Here is an 18,684-nt window from a genome sequence, read left to right on the forward strand (position 1 = left end):
TTCCCACCGGTTGTATCTGTATGGATGATGAGACCAATGACCTCATCTGATGAATGGGGGAAAGTGGGAGAAAGCTAAGGAACCATCCTCCGCTGCTCCCTACTGTCTTTCCCTGTCTTTTGAGATGGCCTCCCATCCCACGTGGTTTCCTGTCCTTTCTCCGCTTCCTCTTCATGTTCTCCAATTGCAGTCAGGTAACACTTGACTCCTTTAAAAGCACTCTGGTCTCTGTTACTCCACACTGCTGAAACGGAGCCCCACAAAGTCCTGCCAGAAGTTGCCTTGCATCATGCGATGGGTTCCATGGAACTCAGTTTCAGCAACGAGGAGGAACTGGGAGTAGAAGCAGAGATGACTGCATCTGATAAGGTCCTAAGAGAAAAGAAAGGCCTGTCCCAAAAATCTCAAAGCTTGGACAGGTCTCCAGCATGATACTATCCCCTTCAGATAACTTTGACCCAAGCCAACTCTTATTTGAATTTAAAGGAAGGATGAAAATAATTTTGGAAAGGAAACAACACAAACATTTTGGTTTTCAAATCTTCCCTGTTGAGACATTAAAATGTATGTCTCTGGCTGGGTTGTACCTACATTGCAAATTTGAACAATATTGCCCAGTGGGACAAAGTTATTCCCTTGCTTAACCTCTCAGTTCATCGAGACCACCAGGACAATACAATGAGAAGCAGTGAAGCCAACCTAGTACAAATCACTGTTTCTATATATACAATGCAACGGTAAATTGAACAGAATTCAGCTGGACAAAAGTTTCATTTTTGTTATTTGTTACACTAGTATTATACATTTTTTTCTGAGGAGCTCATTGCTAAGCAGAAAATTCATAGCCATCTTCTGAACTAAGGCTGAGAGTGGCTTCCTCAAGGCCAATCAAGAGACAGTTCCACAAAGTGGGGATCTGATTTTGTTCTACTTCTGCTATCCTTACCTATCACTCCAACCAGTGAGGTCAATACTAGCTTTGATCAGCAATCTGTACCATATCCCCAGACGATTTCAAAATTGAAGATGGAAAAGTAATTGATTATTTGAAAGCCTTGAAATTCTAAAACTACAGTTCAGCTTTGCAAGAGGGAAAGAGAGGCAGAAAAACTGCAAGTAAAACACACAATCCCCTTGGATTTTGGTAACATTAAAAACCAGTGACAGCAAAGAATGTTTGGACCAAATATTTTTCACATATAACATAAATGTAACTCTTGTATTTCTTACCTTTTTCACTGACACTTTCACTTTCTATTTCCACATCATCACAACTGGTATATTCAGGGGTTGACGCTCCTTCTTCCTCCGAGCTGCTGACTGACATTTGCCTTTTCTTTCCACCCCGCTTCGATCTATGAGGCTTTGGAGGAGATGGTCGCACTGATTCTGACTGGTCAGAACTAAGGGAATCATTCCTTAGCATAGTCTCCATTTTCTCCCGCTTTGCTTTCCGACTGAGAATAGCAGAGCTAGGATCTAGGCGACTCTGTGTTTTAAAGGAATCGTGGTTTTTGGATTCTAAGTGCTCTGTAGGAACCACGCTATGCCTGGGAGTTGGTGAGCTATGGTTAGCTAATTGTTTAGAAACGGAAATTCTTACGTCACCTGTTCTTTCTATCGCATATGCCCTCTGAGTGTCCGGGTGAGATTTCATGTCCTGAGTTGCTGGCAACTGTGGGTGCTTTCCTAGTTTATTCTCAGACACCTCAGGCTCCTCGACCTCTGTATGGGGCAAGGCGACATCACTGTGTCTTCTTTCATGCCGCACCTTTGATACCTTTGCATGCATACGCATCTGCTGCTCCTCAGGATGTGGCTTCACCGGATACCTTGCTAGGTTTGGATCACTCCTGTACCGAGTGTGATAGTCATCTTCTTTCCTTTGCTTTTCTTCATCTATTGCCTTGCCTTCCTCAAAATTGGGTGGAAAGTCTGAATAGTCCTGAGACCTCCCTTTCTCTAATCTTCTACCATCACGTCTTTCTTTACTTTCCCTCTCATCTGTTTGTCCTTCACCCTGCTGAGGTGCAGATTTTGGCACACGTTTGCGCTCACCTTTTAGACCTCCTTTCCCATTCTGTTCAGGAGCTGCAGATGTCTTCTTCCTAATGTAAATGTATGGAGATAAAGAGAACTAAGAGGGAGGAAAAATCATACAATGCAATACAATACAATGAGAAGCAGTGAAGCCAACCTAGTACAAATCACTGTTTCTATATATACAAAAATCGACAATACAATAGGAAACAGAGAAGGTTCCTTATACTCCAGCTAGCTCAATAGTGTCTACACTGACTTTCTAGAATTTTGTCCAAAGCCTTTCCATACCTGAAGATGCGAAGAACTGAACTTCAAGTTTTCTCTGTGCATCAAGGCTGTTTGGAAGGGACTAAGGAAATTTACTCTGGGCCTGTGCAAAGCAATCCCAATCAACCTTGGCTCCTACATAAACTTTAATTTCCTACCTTGCTTTGTTCAAAGAACAGACAGACGTGGATCCTTAATGAATGGCAGAACCATCAGCATCTAGAGTTGCAAGTGTGCCATGTTATAAAGAATGTGCCCTATTTAAGGGCTGGAAAACTTTTTTAATACCTGGGTGGGAAATGGCAGCGATGGGAATGGCTGACTGACCCTTGAAGCAGTATTGATGCTTTCCTCTCTCTATGGAATGACCCTGGACATATCTATGGATCGTGTCAAAATCCATACTGTGCATCAGCTCTCTGAGCTTTGTGTAATCACCTTCTGGCCCTCAAATTGGTTTCAAGGTGCTTTATGTAAGTGCCTGCACAGTGGAATCACTTTCTATAATACTAGTTTGAAACTACATTCTATGGCCAGTGTAGTTCGGGTGAAAGATTTTTAATTTAATTAAATTTTCAACTTCCAATATTTCTGTTTAAAAAGATAAGACATTAAAATAAGGTAATAAAACTTTTCTTCAGAGATCTCTTAAGGGTTTGTTTGTTAGTTTTTTATTTCAACTTTCCTTTTTGAAAGTGATTTTTAAAAGACCTCATAAGAAGTCGGGTTATTAAAGAATCCTTTTCAGGACCAGAAACCATAGCCTAAATATTTGTGCCAGCGTGTCTGTCTGCTCTGCTCTCCATATAAACAAAGAAATCCTGCTTCCTGTTTTATGTGTGTGTAGAATGCATCTTAAAACCAGCAGTCATTCTGTTATAAACCATTATAAAACACATGTATCTTCTATGTATGTAAAATAGTAAAACGAGAATCAAATCAGAAAGCATTGGTAGGGAGAAGTCTTCTTATATTTCTGAAAATTAATCTTGAGCTGGTATGTGTCATTTTGAAGGCTTGGATACATTGCTGACCACATGGATAAAATGCATAGGTGAACCTGCAGATCATGCCATGCCCTCACTAGACATCCTCCCATTCAAATGACTGATTTCCCCTCACAAAGACACCTGAATAGGTGGACCTCCTGTATAAGTTGACAACATAATTTTGGGGGGCAAAATTATGGATATGAATATGACCCATTGACAAATCAAAAATTCATCAGGAAGGGGAAAATGCCAGCACTGGGTCAGGGGCCAGCCACTTGTGGTTACTGCCACCACAGTTTTCCTGCCAGGGCATCCAAAAGGACCAAAGGCAGAACCACAGAGGATAAAACCAAGGAGACCTGTGCTTCTTTTAGATTTTCCCAAGACAGAATAAGCTCTTGTCTTTCACCACTCTACCCAGAGAAGGTAATGGTTCCTGTTTTGAGAAGAGTTTATATATACATACACACAAAAAACGGTGATTGACCTGTAGATAAGTCAACCTATATTTTTATGGTTAATTTTTTACTATAATTTCTAGATGTATACGTACATGTATATACAGTAGTGTCCTGCAATTTGTCTCAACTCTTCTTTAAACCTGAGTTAAAGCCTCATCAGATTAGTGTTTTAAAGTGGGCACCCCCACTTTCTTAGCATCTTCTGCCTCCAACAGAACTCTAGGAAATGTTGTTTAGGGCAGGGCCTTTAGAATTGTCAGCTAGAGAGGTCCTCACCTTCCCAAACTACATTTCCCAAAGTTCTGAAGGAGGCAGAAAATGGGAAGAATCTGGGGGGTACCCATTTTAAAATGCTAGTCTGGTGAATCCCTTAGTGGCTATAGTGTCTCCATATCTACCAGTTAACTATGCACTAAGCACCCCATCACATGGGGAAAATTCCCTGTCCTAGAACACTTCACCCATGAAGCCGACAAGTGCCCACAAGAGGTCATCCCATGACGCCCATCTACTTCTGGTGGGGCTCTATGCTGGCTGCATCAGCGAAGTGTGGTAAGAGGAGGAAATCTGAACATGGGAGACTACCCACGTTCAGATAAGAAATCATGGGACAGCACGGGTGCATGCCAGAAATGTATGCTTTCAGGCGTATGATGGGCAAACGAATGAAGCAGGATTCTGGGCAACGAATTCACCCTACTGCCCCATGATTTGCCTCGTTGGCGCCTACATCAAGCACCTCATTGTGATGAGTCCTAAGTCAAAAAGATTGCAGTAGAGACTTACCATTCCAGAAGAACCCACATCCACCAACAGAAAACGTCAAACAGAAGGTAAGATTGGAAATTATCTCTAACATGCTATGTGTGAGCACATAAATATAGTTCAGAACTTGCTAACTTAATCCTGTTATACAAACAAACTAAAAGAACAGTGAGTGTACTTTAAATGACTGCCCACAAAAAGCTATGGCCATCACTGGTTGAGAGATAGATGCTGCTGTCAGAAGCTTGGTCACATTACTAATAAGCAAAACAAATATGGCGACCTTAATATCAGTATTTTTTTACTGAGGGAAATTAATAATAGTACCCATAATTACTTTACTATTCCTGTTACTCTCCCCTACCCCAAATATACAGTGCTGCAGTTGTTACCAGCATGTTTCTGTGCATTCCACTGCCATTTAAAGAAACCACACTTAGAGCTTTTACATTTATAGTAACCCTTCCACTGCTTAGTGTTATATCTCCAATTCTTGCCAGGGTTACAGAAGTAATGCTCCTTGGCTTCGGCATTACCTCTCTCTTGGGGGTTCACTTCTAGACCTTGACGAAGTTTGCTTCTGTTCCAGGCCCATAGCTTGCTGTGATGCCTCTGTGCCTTTTCTTCTGTCAGTTTGTGCACCGGAGGAGATTTCCTGGGAAGTGGCGGCTGCTGTGCTTAAGGGTGTTTGGGACCGCGACCGCTCTTGAAGCCGTGCCTTCTTTTCTCTAGGCGACTCCGAACCGCCACCAGTGGCAGTGTCACTCAGCGTTCCATCCTGACTGGGGGGCTGTTGTGGACCACTTCCAAAGAACCATGCTCCAGATTTCGTCAGGATCTCTTGTTGCTTTCGACATAGGTTGCATACCCACATAACCTACAAAGGAAAATAATAGTCTAACTATTTAGCAGTTGCTGAAAAGCTTAGTTGAAGAACAAAATCGCCTTGGTAACATGTGTATTGGTGCTCATGCTTATAACATGCTCATGGGGAGTGTGCTATTCTTACTCTAGGGAGCCAAACATACTGCAAGCTGGTATGCCCCAAACATTTGTGTATCATCAGTATTCCTGAAAGTGTGTTGTACCAATTAACAACAAATGGAAGGCAACAATTGCCTAGGCAGCAAAGTAACCATTGCTTTTTTGCTAAACTGCATTAATTCTAGTGTAGCTGCACCTTCGGTATCATCTATCAGTCTTTTGGGTGGAAAGGCAGGGCCATCGCTCAATAGTAGTATAGCATAAGCTTTTCCTGAAAAGAGCACCAGGCTCAGTCTCTAGTGATAAAAAGGCACCAGATGATGAAAAGGAGACCACAGAGAGTTGTTGCCAAATCTTGTGAGAGCCAGACCCAAACATTACTGATCTAGATGAGCAAACAGTCTGACATGGTATAAGGCAGACTATGGCCCCATCCAAACAGCCATATAATACAGTTTTATAATACAGTTTCACTGTACTGAACTGCATTATATGACAGTGTGGTTGGGGCCTATTTTTACCTGAACTGCTTGGATAAGAGTGGAGTGAAAACATAATAAATGTAGAAACTATACAAGTAATTTTAGTAGCAGTGGCTCAGATTCTGCCCACATCAAAAAAGATTAATGAAATAGTAGCAGGATTGTTTATTTAAAAATCATCAAACACAGATTTTATGATGAGAATAACAAAGCAGTGTCCGTGTGTGAAATGTAAGGTGAACCAGAACTATGGGTAATAGTTTTCAAGCCAAAATTTATCTCTCATTTATTAATGGCTATTGAAGAACTAAACATGTGCAGTCAACTGCTTTGTTACCCTTCTAGTTATTCACATCTACTGTATACCAATTCGTCATTTATGTTTAATATACTACCATTATCTGTACCAGTGATAATTTTGAATCAGTACATGGAAACATCATTGCAGGAAAATAAAATGAAAAGCTGATTTATTACAGAAACATTTAAGAAGATCAAATACTCATTTTCCATAAATGTTTATATGCTTTCTGGAGGTCTGTATACAAGCAAGCATTCCTGAGCTATTACTACTAGGTATTTAAAAATATAAATTCCTCCCATAACACTGGATAACAGCAACATAAAGCCAGATGATGGCCCGAAGGATTATGCAGGGATCAAGGCAGCCAGTCATGCAGTGCAACAGAAAAAGTTACATGGGAATCCTGTGCACATTTACTTAAATCTAAGTCTGAAAACAAAACAAAAAACAAAAACACTTTTTGCAATAAATGTAAACATGATCAAGTTGTTAGAAAATATGGCATATATATATACACACACACACACACACACACACATATATATATACATATATATAAGAAAGAATAAAGAAATAAACACATTATAGAAAAAAGTAAATGATGAATGACATGCATAACAGAATGAGAAAACGCAGTATAAACTGAGTAACCAAGATATGTATAAGCAAGGTCCAATGAGTAAGAGATGAAATTTTAGGGGGAAATGGAAAATATCCACAGTGTTGCTGATCCTCACTGGCAGCTAACATGCAAAGCAGAAACACCCACAACCCTCCAAATATTTGAAAATATGCCACAGAAGCTCAATATATTTAATATGCAAATAAATGATAATGACATATCATCACAATAAGCAGAATATGTGCCCAAGACAGTTCCACATAGTTAAGAAATGAGGAATGATAGCAAAGTATCTTTAAATTTGCATAGATAATAGAATTTAAGTTGTAGAAATTTCTAAATATATTGTATATTTTTTATTGAGGGCTGTGCCCGGTATTAGTGATGAATGAAGCATTTAAATTGTGGGCAGAAAAATTGAATGTATTTATCCATTGATGGAAGAAGAGTTTTTTCCTCCATATTTAGACAAAAGAAGCAAGTATTTACTATAACAAAATTAATTAGTTTCATTGCCAAAAGTAATCATGGGATCTTATCAAACACATATACAAGCAGCAAAATAAACAGGTATGAATCATTTAAAAACGAGCAGATAAGCCTCAGCAGAATTATAGGGATAGCATCAGCAACAGGAAGCAGTGAAAAACATTCCTGATTATGGTTTCCTTTCTTTCTTTTGTCTGACTGAAATGCACTGGAGGAATTAAACATTTCTGGAGTTTTGCAAAACAAACAAACAAAAACACAGGGCAGCACTATCTAAATGTTCACGTAAAATCAAACTGAAAGTCTACCAGCAAACCATCACTAGATGACTCCTATGTACTGCTGCATACGTGTGTTTCAACAGACAAGTTTATCCATGAAATAATATTATAATTATATCTGTGAAATCTAATGGCCCAGAACAAAATATTAGACATGTTGATAAGATACTAAGATTGTGAAAGAGATTACTTTTGTGAAAGAGATGACACTTCTAAGCAGACCTTTGCAGAATGATATCCCAAAGTTTCCAAGTTCATTGACAATGAGCAATGTTCCCTGATTCTTTTCCAATCAAAATTAGAAAGCCAAAATAAATGTTTCTAGGGCCTATCTGATGTACTGAATAAAACTCAAAAGTGCTTCATAAGTCCAACTTCCAACTCTATTTAAATAATTAACATCAAATAAAATATCATCTTTATGCAATGCATTTGTAATATAATTGCCAGTATAATAGTGACAGATGTTACTGAATTTCATTATGCATAACTAAACTTATAGGGAAAAGCATATCCTTGAAAATTAAATATTTCTACTTTTGTTTTTATGTACTTTCACAATTCTTATTGCACATATTTGCTATACATCCAAAACAGCCAGAATAGGCATCACGTATAAATATACACAAACAAGTTCAAAAATCTTTGCCTGCAAGTTGCCCACTGTTTAGAGCGATAAGCTAGAGAATTTACACACGCACACATACACACAGCACAAAACTATACATGAAGGAAATCTACATTGTACTCACATGGAGGCTATACTACCATCTCGGTTTAGGATTCTCTCCAGGGCTTAGTTAGCGCATGCTGGGTGAGCCTTGTGCTATATTTGGTTCAAAGAGGTGGGAGCGAGGGTGGGCACAGACAAAAGCCCTTCCCCAAAATGGTTGGGAAAAGCAGACAACCCTTGAAGTGATATAACAGTTTCAGTGAGAAAGCTGCTTACGGACAAATATTTTGCAGGGAAGTATGTGGAGCAAGCAATCTAGCAGCATGCAGGAATTATACCCTGATTGAAAATACTGGGCCGTGGTCCAAACTAATCTAAACTAAAGCAGGTCTGTGTAATAACTTATTTTAACAATCCACAGATGTTAGGCAACCAACAAACACACTGATGAAGGATTACAGCCCTTTAAAATGACTTCTAGACCTGCATGCATTTTACCAGGAATTTGAGGAAAGACTCTAGATTTCAAAGCATGACAATTTGCAGAAATGTCTAATTCATTAAATACAGCATTAGATTGTTATAAATACATGTTCAATCCAATCTTTTCTTGAATATGTCTCTGTGTAGCCTATCTATATCAATCGCATACACATCTGGCCATGTGAAGTGTTTACAGGCAAGTGACTAGTAGTATTTATCAGCTTGTCTTCATTTTTACATTGTGTAAAGCTCTTACTGTGCTTTCCCATATCACACAGCTAAGTCTGATTGTGCCAGCGTGGTACATCTATTCTGCTAGAAAGAAAAGAAATCAAGCACATGGGAACGCATTTTGCATGGGTTAAAGATTCCTTGTGCAGATCCACATGGAAACTTTAAGACAGTGGAAACATGCTTTAGGACGGTAAAAGGACTCCATGCATGCCCTCATGTGAACAGTCTGGAGTGTTTCATTCACATCCATATATAAACCTCACACTTACTGTCTCTGGCCCTTCCAACAGTGGTCCATAGCCAGCAGAGACATTATTCCTGTACTAACACAACATGAAAGCAAAACTTTAAAATGCTTGCATTGATATTACAAAACCATACTATGTGGTATTAACTTAGCATACACATTCCTGAAATTTTAAGCACTTCCTACATGAATATGAAGGGATGAAGATTATCCGTAAACTACTTTCCATTTTGATTAGTCTACAGCAGGACTCCATCGTGCCAATGAGGATCATGCAGGTTCTCCGATATATTGGATTACAACCTCCATCATCCCTGACTAATTACACCATATTGCCTAGAATGGTTTGTCACTCTAGGCTTCTGGAAATGACATCGAAGACAGCAGAGGTCTCCAACCCTAACATGTTTGATCTGGCCCAGCTCTTGTGGAATCTAGGGGAATGGAATCTGTCAAAGCTTTTCCCAAGGATGCAAGACACCTTGTTCCTGTTTTTGTGCAACAGCTCAGTATGGCTTTCTCCTAACTTCAGAAAGCTTTGATCAAGAACTGTGTGTATGTCATGACAGTGCCCATACAAGTTAATATGGGCACCAGACAATTATATCTCAGTTTAATGAATCAAGTTAAGAATAAGTCTTCCGACAATGTGCAGATGTGGTTTGGATTCTTCCCCCACATAGAAGATGAAAGTCTTCTATGTGTTGTCGAAGGCTTTCATGGCTCGAATCACTGGCTTGCTGTGCGTTTCCCAGACTGTATGGCCATGTTCCAGAAGAATTATCTCTTGACATTTTGCCCACATATATGGCAGGCATCCTCAGAGGTTGAGGGATCTGTTGGAAACTAGACAAGTGGGTTTTTATATTTGTGGAATGTCCAGGGTAGGACAAACCTTACTTGTCTCGTTTCCAACAGACCCCTCTTCTGGAACATGAGCATACAGCCCGGAAAACTCACAACTCATTGAAAGTCTTCAGTTAATCATAAAGTCAACCACCATGATTAAAATGAGGAAGCATTATTTCCTAGTTTTGCTTCAAACTAGGAAATAATGGTTGATATAAAATAGGGTTCTTTATTCATAATTACCTTGAAAGTACAAGTGAATGAGCTTTGCATGTTGCCAAATGCCTAGTGTACATATCAGCTTTCCAACCTTAAATCAAACTATATAAATCCAAAGACTACATTACATTAAAAGCACACCATTGTGTAATATAGTATAAACTTTCTACTAAAAGTCCACACAAAATAAGGATAAATCTACTTTAATTTGCATATTTTGAAATGTGTTCTGGATATGATTCCAATTAACAAGAATGCTGCCCTGTTATTTATTGTTTTTAAACACCACTGTCACTTTATATTGTTATTTTTTCATTAATGTCAATGAAAACAACTATTGCTATAATCACTAATATTAATGGCTGGAATTATACATCATGATCTATGTTACATAAATAACTATATAGCTGAGACACTAAGAAGCCATGATAGTGAATTGTGAAGCTGGACAAGGGGGACACTGACAAGAGCAGGTCAATGTGCAAAGGTAGAGCTTGATGCACATTGGCACTTTCTAGCTGATGCCCCAATGTGTATCGACTTGAGGACTGCTTCGTATTGCTCCTGTAGTCCATTGGTCCTGATATGAATCAAGATCCATTGTGTGCATAAGGTACTATTGTGCACTGGTTCCAATTACACAATGGGTCCCATTCAGTGTTTGTCATTTTGCTGGCTCTCTATACACTAAAGCAATGACACTCCTCTGTGCAGTGCTTCTTAAACTGTGGGTGTCAATCCCAAATGAGGTCACCATAACTGAAAGTGAGCGTTGTGAAAAATTTGCCAACCTAGAAGCTATTTTAGACATTTATAAAAATCTGTTAGCAACAGTGTGCAGTGTTTACAGTAGATTCTGCAGAAAATGCATCAGCTGTACTTCATAAAAAAGAAAAAATATCCTGTTAGTAAGCCTTGCAAATACTAATAAATTATCAGTACATGTTTGGTTTTTATACCTATTTTATGTATCTAGATACCCAGGGTCACATAAAGATTTCTCGGGCAGATAGGGGCCATGAGTGGAAAATGTTTTAGAACCTCTGGTCTAGAAAATATGGACATTACAAAACTTTCCAGTTCTGATTCTGGAATGCGTAAATGCATATATGAAGGCAAAACTCCCTTAAAGGATTCTGGCCAACATTACCAAAGCAAAAGTGAAGTTTGGCTGTATCATTTCCATTTTAAGTAGTTTACATTTTACATACTTCTGCATTCATATATGATTTGGACAAGACAAAAGACAGATTTATACTTTCATTTCACAGTGATTCTCACATCTGTGTGAGGCTAAAAATATTGATAGCTGGGCCTTAAAAATAAATCCTTAAATCATGTTCTGAGCTTCTGCTGGTGTGCGGTGATTTGATAAAAACATTCATCTAGGGGAAAGGAACGTTTCCATTTTTTCTCTTTTTTAAGCAATTGTATCTATTAACTAGATTAAAGCATCCCTCCACTAGCTTTGAAATGCCAACCAGTACAATTCCTAACAGCAGGTGACCAGTGTTGGACCAAGCCTTTCAGTCCAGTGGGGCTAGCTTACAATTACATACACAGTTTGAAAACAATCTCCCCCCCCCCCACCACCACCCCGAATGCAGCTTCTATCCTATTAAAGATAAAACCTTTTTTTGGAAAAATGTCAAGCTATGGTCACCCATGCTCAGTAACTTCAGACTGGAATAAATGAAAGGAAAAGACAAAGAGAACAGATGTCTAATAGTAAAAAAGAATGGCTGAGAGTTTCTGTGGTTGTGCTCTTTTATGACTGGGGAGATACCGAGCTTTGCAAACATTGCTAGTAAGATAATGTGCATGTCTTCAATATCTTTGAGATGTGGGCACTATATATGTGAACAGAACTTCTGAACTGCTTTTCCTCAGCCTTGAATCCCAAAACTCCCTCTACTTGTTCCAATCCTGATCGGGTTTCCAGGTCTCAATACTGAGCCTGGAATCCCCCCAATTTTTGGATCATTTCCAGAAAGCAGATGAGGGGCACATTCTCCAGGTTTGGTGGCTATGCTCAAGGCAGTAAAAAAAGAGCAGTTGCTTGCTATGGATTGCAAGGCTAAATCAATTTGCTGCTACGACTTGAAAAGAGTCTCCAGGAGATTTATGAGTTTACGTAATTAGCTTTTTCCTTCCCTCCAAGTTGTGATGCCAGGCTTCATTCTCTGTACTAGGCTATAGGTAGTTTTTTAAAATCCCATCTCCCTTGGTAAATCAGATGCAATACATCCCATAACCTCAAAGATATCTCCTGGTTAAGATTTCTTTCTTAATTTCAAAACAGGAAAAATCCATATGACTAATAGCAACTGTGATCAATACTTGATCCATCAAACTTAACGGCATGAGCAGAGGCTGTTCCTGAGTCTCAGGTTCTGGACTGGAATCCTCAGGTTCTGAAACTAATCTGACTGGTAATTAGCTCCATTGAAATACAGTATGAGCACCACCCTCTCTGCTTGCCCCTCCCCCTCCCAAAAGAAACCCACACAAACACGGAGTTTGAGCACTCAGTCTCTAAAAGGTTCACCATCACTGCTCGTAGAAAACTATGAGCAGAGATCTACTTAGACACTTGCTGGAACATCTCAACAAGCGAGAGTCCAAAAGGCTAAAACCCAGAACCTCAATCAATGGCTGATACCAAATGAGAGACTCTCTCCTGGGCACACAGAAAACTGGGCGACTTGGAAGGCACTGAAAAGACTGTACACTGGCACCATGAGATGCAGAGCCAACCTTAAGAAATGGGGCTACAAAGTGGAATCCACGACATGCAAGTGTGGAGAAGAGCAAACCACAGGCCACCTACTACAATGCAACCTGAGCCCTGCCACATGCACAATGGAGGACTTTCTTATAGCGACACCAGAGACATTCCAAGTGGCCAGCTACTGGTCAAAGTACCCCTTGCCCTCAGTTTGGGCACTCGGTCTCTATGCCAACTTTGCAAACTTTGTGTGTTTATTTATTTATTTTTGTTTTATTTTTAAATACAATACAACTGCTTGGTTCACTCCGGACACGATAAATAACCATCACTGCTCTAGTGTGATAAAGTCCCTAATTACTGAACTACATGCTCTATGAGCTTAATTAGTTCCGACAACTAATATATAGTAAGGTGGCTGTATGGTTGTATGGAGTATACAGTTATTAGACTGAATCAACAACAATAAAGAAGCAATAGGTATTGGACTCTTCAGCACTGCTTCTCTGGAATCAAACTGAGACTGTGCTGAAATTATGGTTCCACACACTTTATATCCCTCAATGCCTAGTGCCCAACCAACAGGTATACTTTTTCAATTTTACAAGGTGTACTTAGGACTGCAGACTTCAATCCACAAAGGTCTCCCCATCCTGCTTCTGATTATGGTCACCAGAATAAGGAAAGGCAGCCACTTAATTCATCATTTTATGAATGAATTTCTTCTGGCTTCCAACTTCTCTGAGATCAGCTCATTAAATGCTTGTTTCCAGAGAGACAGAGTGGTCCTACTGTTTGCACATTCATTAGTGACTTTGTTTTATTGGTACAATTGCACTTAAAGCAAAAGCAAAATGCTTTTTTTTTAAAAAAAAAGATATGCAAACTCATGATAGAAATGGATCTCACAATTGCTTCATAGAAACTATGAAGTCCATTTGTTCTCTACAAAAACCTGGATATGTGAGGAAAATATTAAGATCATTCCTTTCACTGGGTGCCTTTATATTCTACAAGTCCAAAGGTGAAAGTCACATACTTCAGTTGAATTGGAAATCAGCACAATGTGAGAACATACTGGACAACAGCTCAATACAGTGGTCTCTATTATACATACAATGAACCACCTGTCTTAATTCCAGGGAAACTCACTATTGTGGAATCTTTTCACACACTTGAGGCCTCTTAACCTCAAGAGAATAATGTGGGGAAAATGTTCCTAATTTCAATATGTGTCTCTTTTTTGTTGATAAATAATAGTTGAACAGGACTAAACTGTGAACTTAGAAGCGATGCTGAATTTACATTGCCTTGTAACATAGTTTGAAACTGTATCATATGGCCAATGCAGTTCCAAACTGGATGCAAAAAAATAATCTCTTCTCAATTGTCTCTACTTTTTTGGCTTAAAACATTTTAACCTTAGAATTAACTATCATGCACCATTCATCTCTTTTTATCCACAGATTCTCTATCCACAGATTCAACCATTCCTGGCTTGAAAATATATATTTTTGTGTGTGCAGGAAGTAGCTTATAAGTCAGTAAAGCTCAATATAGTAGGAACTGGCATGTGAATGATATTGTTTATTGCTGTATGTGTAACACCTTTGAGAATGGGAAAAAATTTAAATGGGTTTGTCTCTAACCTTGCTGCTGGGTGAGGTTTTTATTTTTTAATGCAAGAATAGACAGCACCTTACTGCCAGAGTCATAAACTGCTGACTTAGGAATATTTTGGTATAAGCAATTTGTGCTTTCTTTGATTTCACTGAACTAAGGTTGGCTTACTTTCAAATACACTGAATTAACTACCTTGTTGATCTGGTTGTTAGGAGACAGCTTACCTCATCATGTGTTTTGAACTGATGCAAAGCAAAAGCATGCCAGAGTTTAATACTACAAATTATATAAAGCAGACACCACTGTTCCTAATGAGCAGCTAATGCATTATTTCCCCAATGTTCATTTAAATAAATACTCATGAATGGAGTGGGGACAAAGCTTTATGGTTGGACCTTTTTGTAAGCAAGGTCAAAATATGAACACAGAAGAAGTGTTTGATCTGGTGAATACTAGAAATGTCATGAGAGAAAGAAGGTCAGAGGAAGATTTCAGTAGCAAAGGTTACATCTCCACCCAACTTCTCATTAGTGAGAATATTCAAACATACAGAAAGAACTGAAGCAATGAATACAGACTTGAGGGTTTACTCCTGGCTCTGTTGGAAACTCTCCCTGCCCTGGGTTCAAAAGTCATGGCTAGTCTAGATATTGACAAGAAATAGACTGGGACAGGAGGTAGATCATATGAGATTTTTTTTTAAAAGACCACTAGTTATGGGCACAGTTTCCAAGTATTTTTGGCCAGTCTGTATGAAACTAGAATTGTACGGTGGTCTTATAGATGTGCTGTGCGAATCAACCAATTTATTTTGGATAATATAGTGGGCCCTTGGTATCTCCAAATGACCCTTCATGGATACCAAAGTCCATGGATGCTCAAGTCCCATTATATACAATGGAATAGTAAAATGATGTCTTTTATATAAATGAAAAAAATCAAGGCTTGCCTTTTGGAATTATATATATATATATATATATATATATATATATATATATATTGCTGTTTTCGTCATAAAATACTGCATGGGGAATTTTGTGCAAACTAATTTCTGAACTGCGAATAGTTTTCACAAACTGTATAGTTTGCAACGCTTTCTTGCAGTTGGAAGAAAATTGCTAAAGTTATGCTTTACTTCCTTTCAGAATGAAATTAACGAAGTATTACAACTCCAGTAATAACACTATAATGCTGACTCCTAAGTTTTGAGATTAGATGAATAGGATGCTGCAGATGTAGCACTGAACCTGAGCTAAGCTATTCAAGAACAGGCTATGTTTGAGTCATCCATTATGGAAATACCTGGGAGCCAAGAATTGTAAGCCTCGTGCCACACATTTCAAAACACCTCTAAGAAAGAGTAAGGGAAATATGGCCCATGCAGCCCCTGAAACCCACCTTTTGGACCCCCATCAATAATTTTTGTAACAGAATTATGATATTCCATCTAAAAACCATGCTAAACCCCATACAATCATACAAATGCAGATATTAGAAAAGTTCAGCATTTTGCCTTCCACCAAACCCACCCAATTCCCCATTAATTTATCCTAAAATAGTCACTGTTAGTAGAACATCACTTCCAGTGTCCCTGGCCATAGTAGGATGGCGTGTGTGTAAGTGTGTATCTTCAAGTCTCTGGTTGGCTTATGGTGGCCTCATGAGTTTCATTGGGTTTTTTTAGGCAAGGAAAACGGAGATGATTTTGCCAGTTCCTTCCTCTGAAATATAGCCTAAAGAACCAGGTGCTCATTGGTGATCTCTATAGATTTTGATATTCATGAGGGTCCTGGAGCCAAACTGCAATAGAGCTTGAGCTGGGAAAAGTGGGATTCTTCTGTAACAAATGCTACTGAAACTGCATGTGCCTGCTTAGAACAGGCATGCTAAACAGCAATTGTCTCCAGAATACCATACTCAGCATACATGAACAGCAGAACAGAGAGAAAGGGGGAAAGCAGATAAGCCTGCCTTGCCAGGCTTATCTGGCCAAGCCTGCCTCGCCAGGGTTCTTTAATGTTTTTAAAAGCATCACCTATATGAGGGAAGGATACTAGAGACAAAGCTGAAGTACTTTGGCCACATCATGAGGAGACAGGAAAGCCTAGAGAAGACAATTATCCTGGGGAAAGTGGAAGGCAAAAGGAAGAGGGGCCAACCAAGGGCAAGATGGATGGATGGCATCCTTGAAGTGACTGGAATGACCTTGAAGGAGCTGGGGGTGGTGACGGCCGACAGGGAGCTCTGGTGTGGGCTAGTCCATGAGGTCACAAAGAGTCGGAGACGACTGAACGAATGAACAACAACATATTAACCACCAAAGTTGTGAATGGAGGCTGCTGAGAAATGATCCTTTGAAGTAGTCTCTAGAAAGTTCAAAATGTTTTTTTTAAATTTATTTACTTGGGTAAGGCTTTTTATTTATTTATTTACTTGTGCAACCTGACCTGGTTGTTTCAGTGCACTGTTAGCTTTGAATGAAAAGGTTGCCAAAACAGGTTGAATTTTTTTTGTGGTGGAACCTAACCCTATGCTTTCCATGTTATTTCTGCTTCTGGTACCATTTTTTAAAATTAAAAATGTGACACCCAGGGGCACGTCTATTTTGTTAATAGATACATACCTTTATTTACTTGCATGCTTCCCAATTTTTAAGCATGGGGGAGAAAAGAGTTGGAAAGGCTCAAAGAATACACTTGGGTGTGCAGAAAAAACAGGAGACAGCACTTTGTGTATCCCTGCTCAAATAAATACTTTGTAGTGTCTACATCAAGGAGGATCAGCCCAAAGATAAGTGGTAGTCGGAGCAAAGAATGTTGTTGGCATCTTCTTCCATTTCCTGTCATGTACCATTGCCAAGCTGAGTTTGCATTGTTGATAGTATCTGTACTGTTTGTAGAACTTGTTAATGTTGCTTCAGAGTATATAGTTTGCTGGATTTATGAATAAATGTTGAGAGACAGGGTATTAACAGGAAAACACACTGTAAAGCTTATCGATGGAAGTTCATCTGTTAAAAAGATTCATTTCTGTAGACAGTATCCAAAGTATTTTGTAAAGAAAATGTTAAAGATCCTGCTTTTCTCCTCCAACCTAATTCATTCCAGATATTTTATTTACTAAACTCGGCTCAGTGCCTTCTTCAGTTCAGTATCCCAGGCACATACCAAGCTTGGCCTCAGCTAACACCAGCCCTTGGTAGAACTGTGCCCAACACATTTAAAATAGTGGAAGTCATTTCAGAACCACTGGCAATCATCTCTGAGAGAACGAAACAAATCCCAGCAGACTGGATGAGGGTCTCTATTTTCAAGAAGGGAAAAAAGGACGACCCAAACTATTACTGTCCAGTCAGCCTCATGCCAATAACAGGAAAGATTCTGGAAAAGATCATTAAGGAAGTGGTCTACAAACACTTAGAAATGAATGTGATCATCGCTAATAGTCAACAAGAATTTATCAAAAGTAAGTCATGCCAGACTAATTTGATCTCTTTTTTTGATAGAGTTACAAGGTGGGTAGATACAGGGAACGCTGTGGAAGTTGCATATCTGGATTTCGATAAGGTCCTCCATGACCTTCTGGCAAACAAACTAGTCAAATGTGAACTAGGCAAAACTATGTTTAGGTAGATCTGTAATTGATTAAGTGAACGAACCCAAAGGGTGCTCACTAATGCTTTCTCTTTATCCTGGAAGGAAGTGACGAGTGGAGTGCCATAAGCAAAGTTCTGTCCTGGCCCCGGTCCTGTTCAACATCTTTATTAATGACTTAGATGAAGGGTTAGAAGGCATGATCATCAAGTTTGCAGACTACACCAAATTGGGAGGGATATGCAACATTTTAGAAAATTCCAGTAGACACAATTACAACAGTCTCAAATGGTTCTGTGCTCTACTTTTGAATTATTTTCGCTCTTACTGTTTAGTTACTGCAGA

General features: G+C 39.1%; 1 protein-coding gene across 49 annotated transcripts in view; it reads right to left on the bottom strand.

The window, feature by feature from the left end:
• RIMS1 (regulating synaptic membrane exocytosis 1) overlaps positions 1-18,684 on the bottom strand; it is a 291,550-nt gene that overhangs the window by 136,830 nt on the left and 136,036 nt on the right. For 35 of the 49 annotated variants that reach the window (XM_060752858.2, XM_060752856.2, XM_060752854.2 and 32 more), the window contains exons 4-6: positions 9,350-9,403; positions 5,065-5,405; positions 1,231-2,108 (exon numbers count right to left, since the gene is read on the bottom strand). In XM_060752858.2, the coding sequence (XP_060608841.1) occupies positions 1,231-2,108; positions 5,065-5,405; positions 9,350-9,403 (1,273 nt within the window). Of the gene's footprint in view, positions 1-1,230; positions 2,109-5,064; positions 5,406-8,442; positions 8,703-9,349; positions 9,404-18,684 lie in introns of those variants that run through there. The other 14 variants (XM_060752859.2, XM_060752857.2, XM_067467911.1 and 11 more) reach the window with 2 other exon arrangements.

Source organism: Anolis sagrei, chromosome 1 (assembly GCF_037176765.1).
Source record: "Anolis sagrei isolate rAnoSag1 chromosome 1, rAnoSag1.mat, whole genome shotgun sequence".
NCBI classification, from domain to species: domain Eukaryota; kingdom Metazoa; phylum Chordata; class Lepidosauria; order Squamata; family Dactyloidae; genus Anolis; species Anolis sagrei.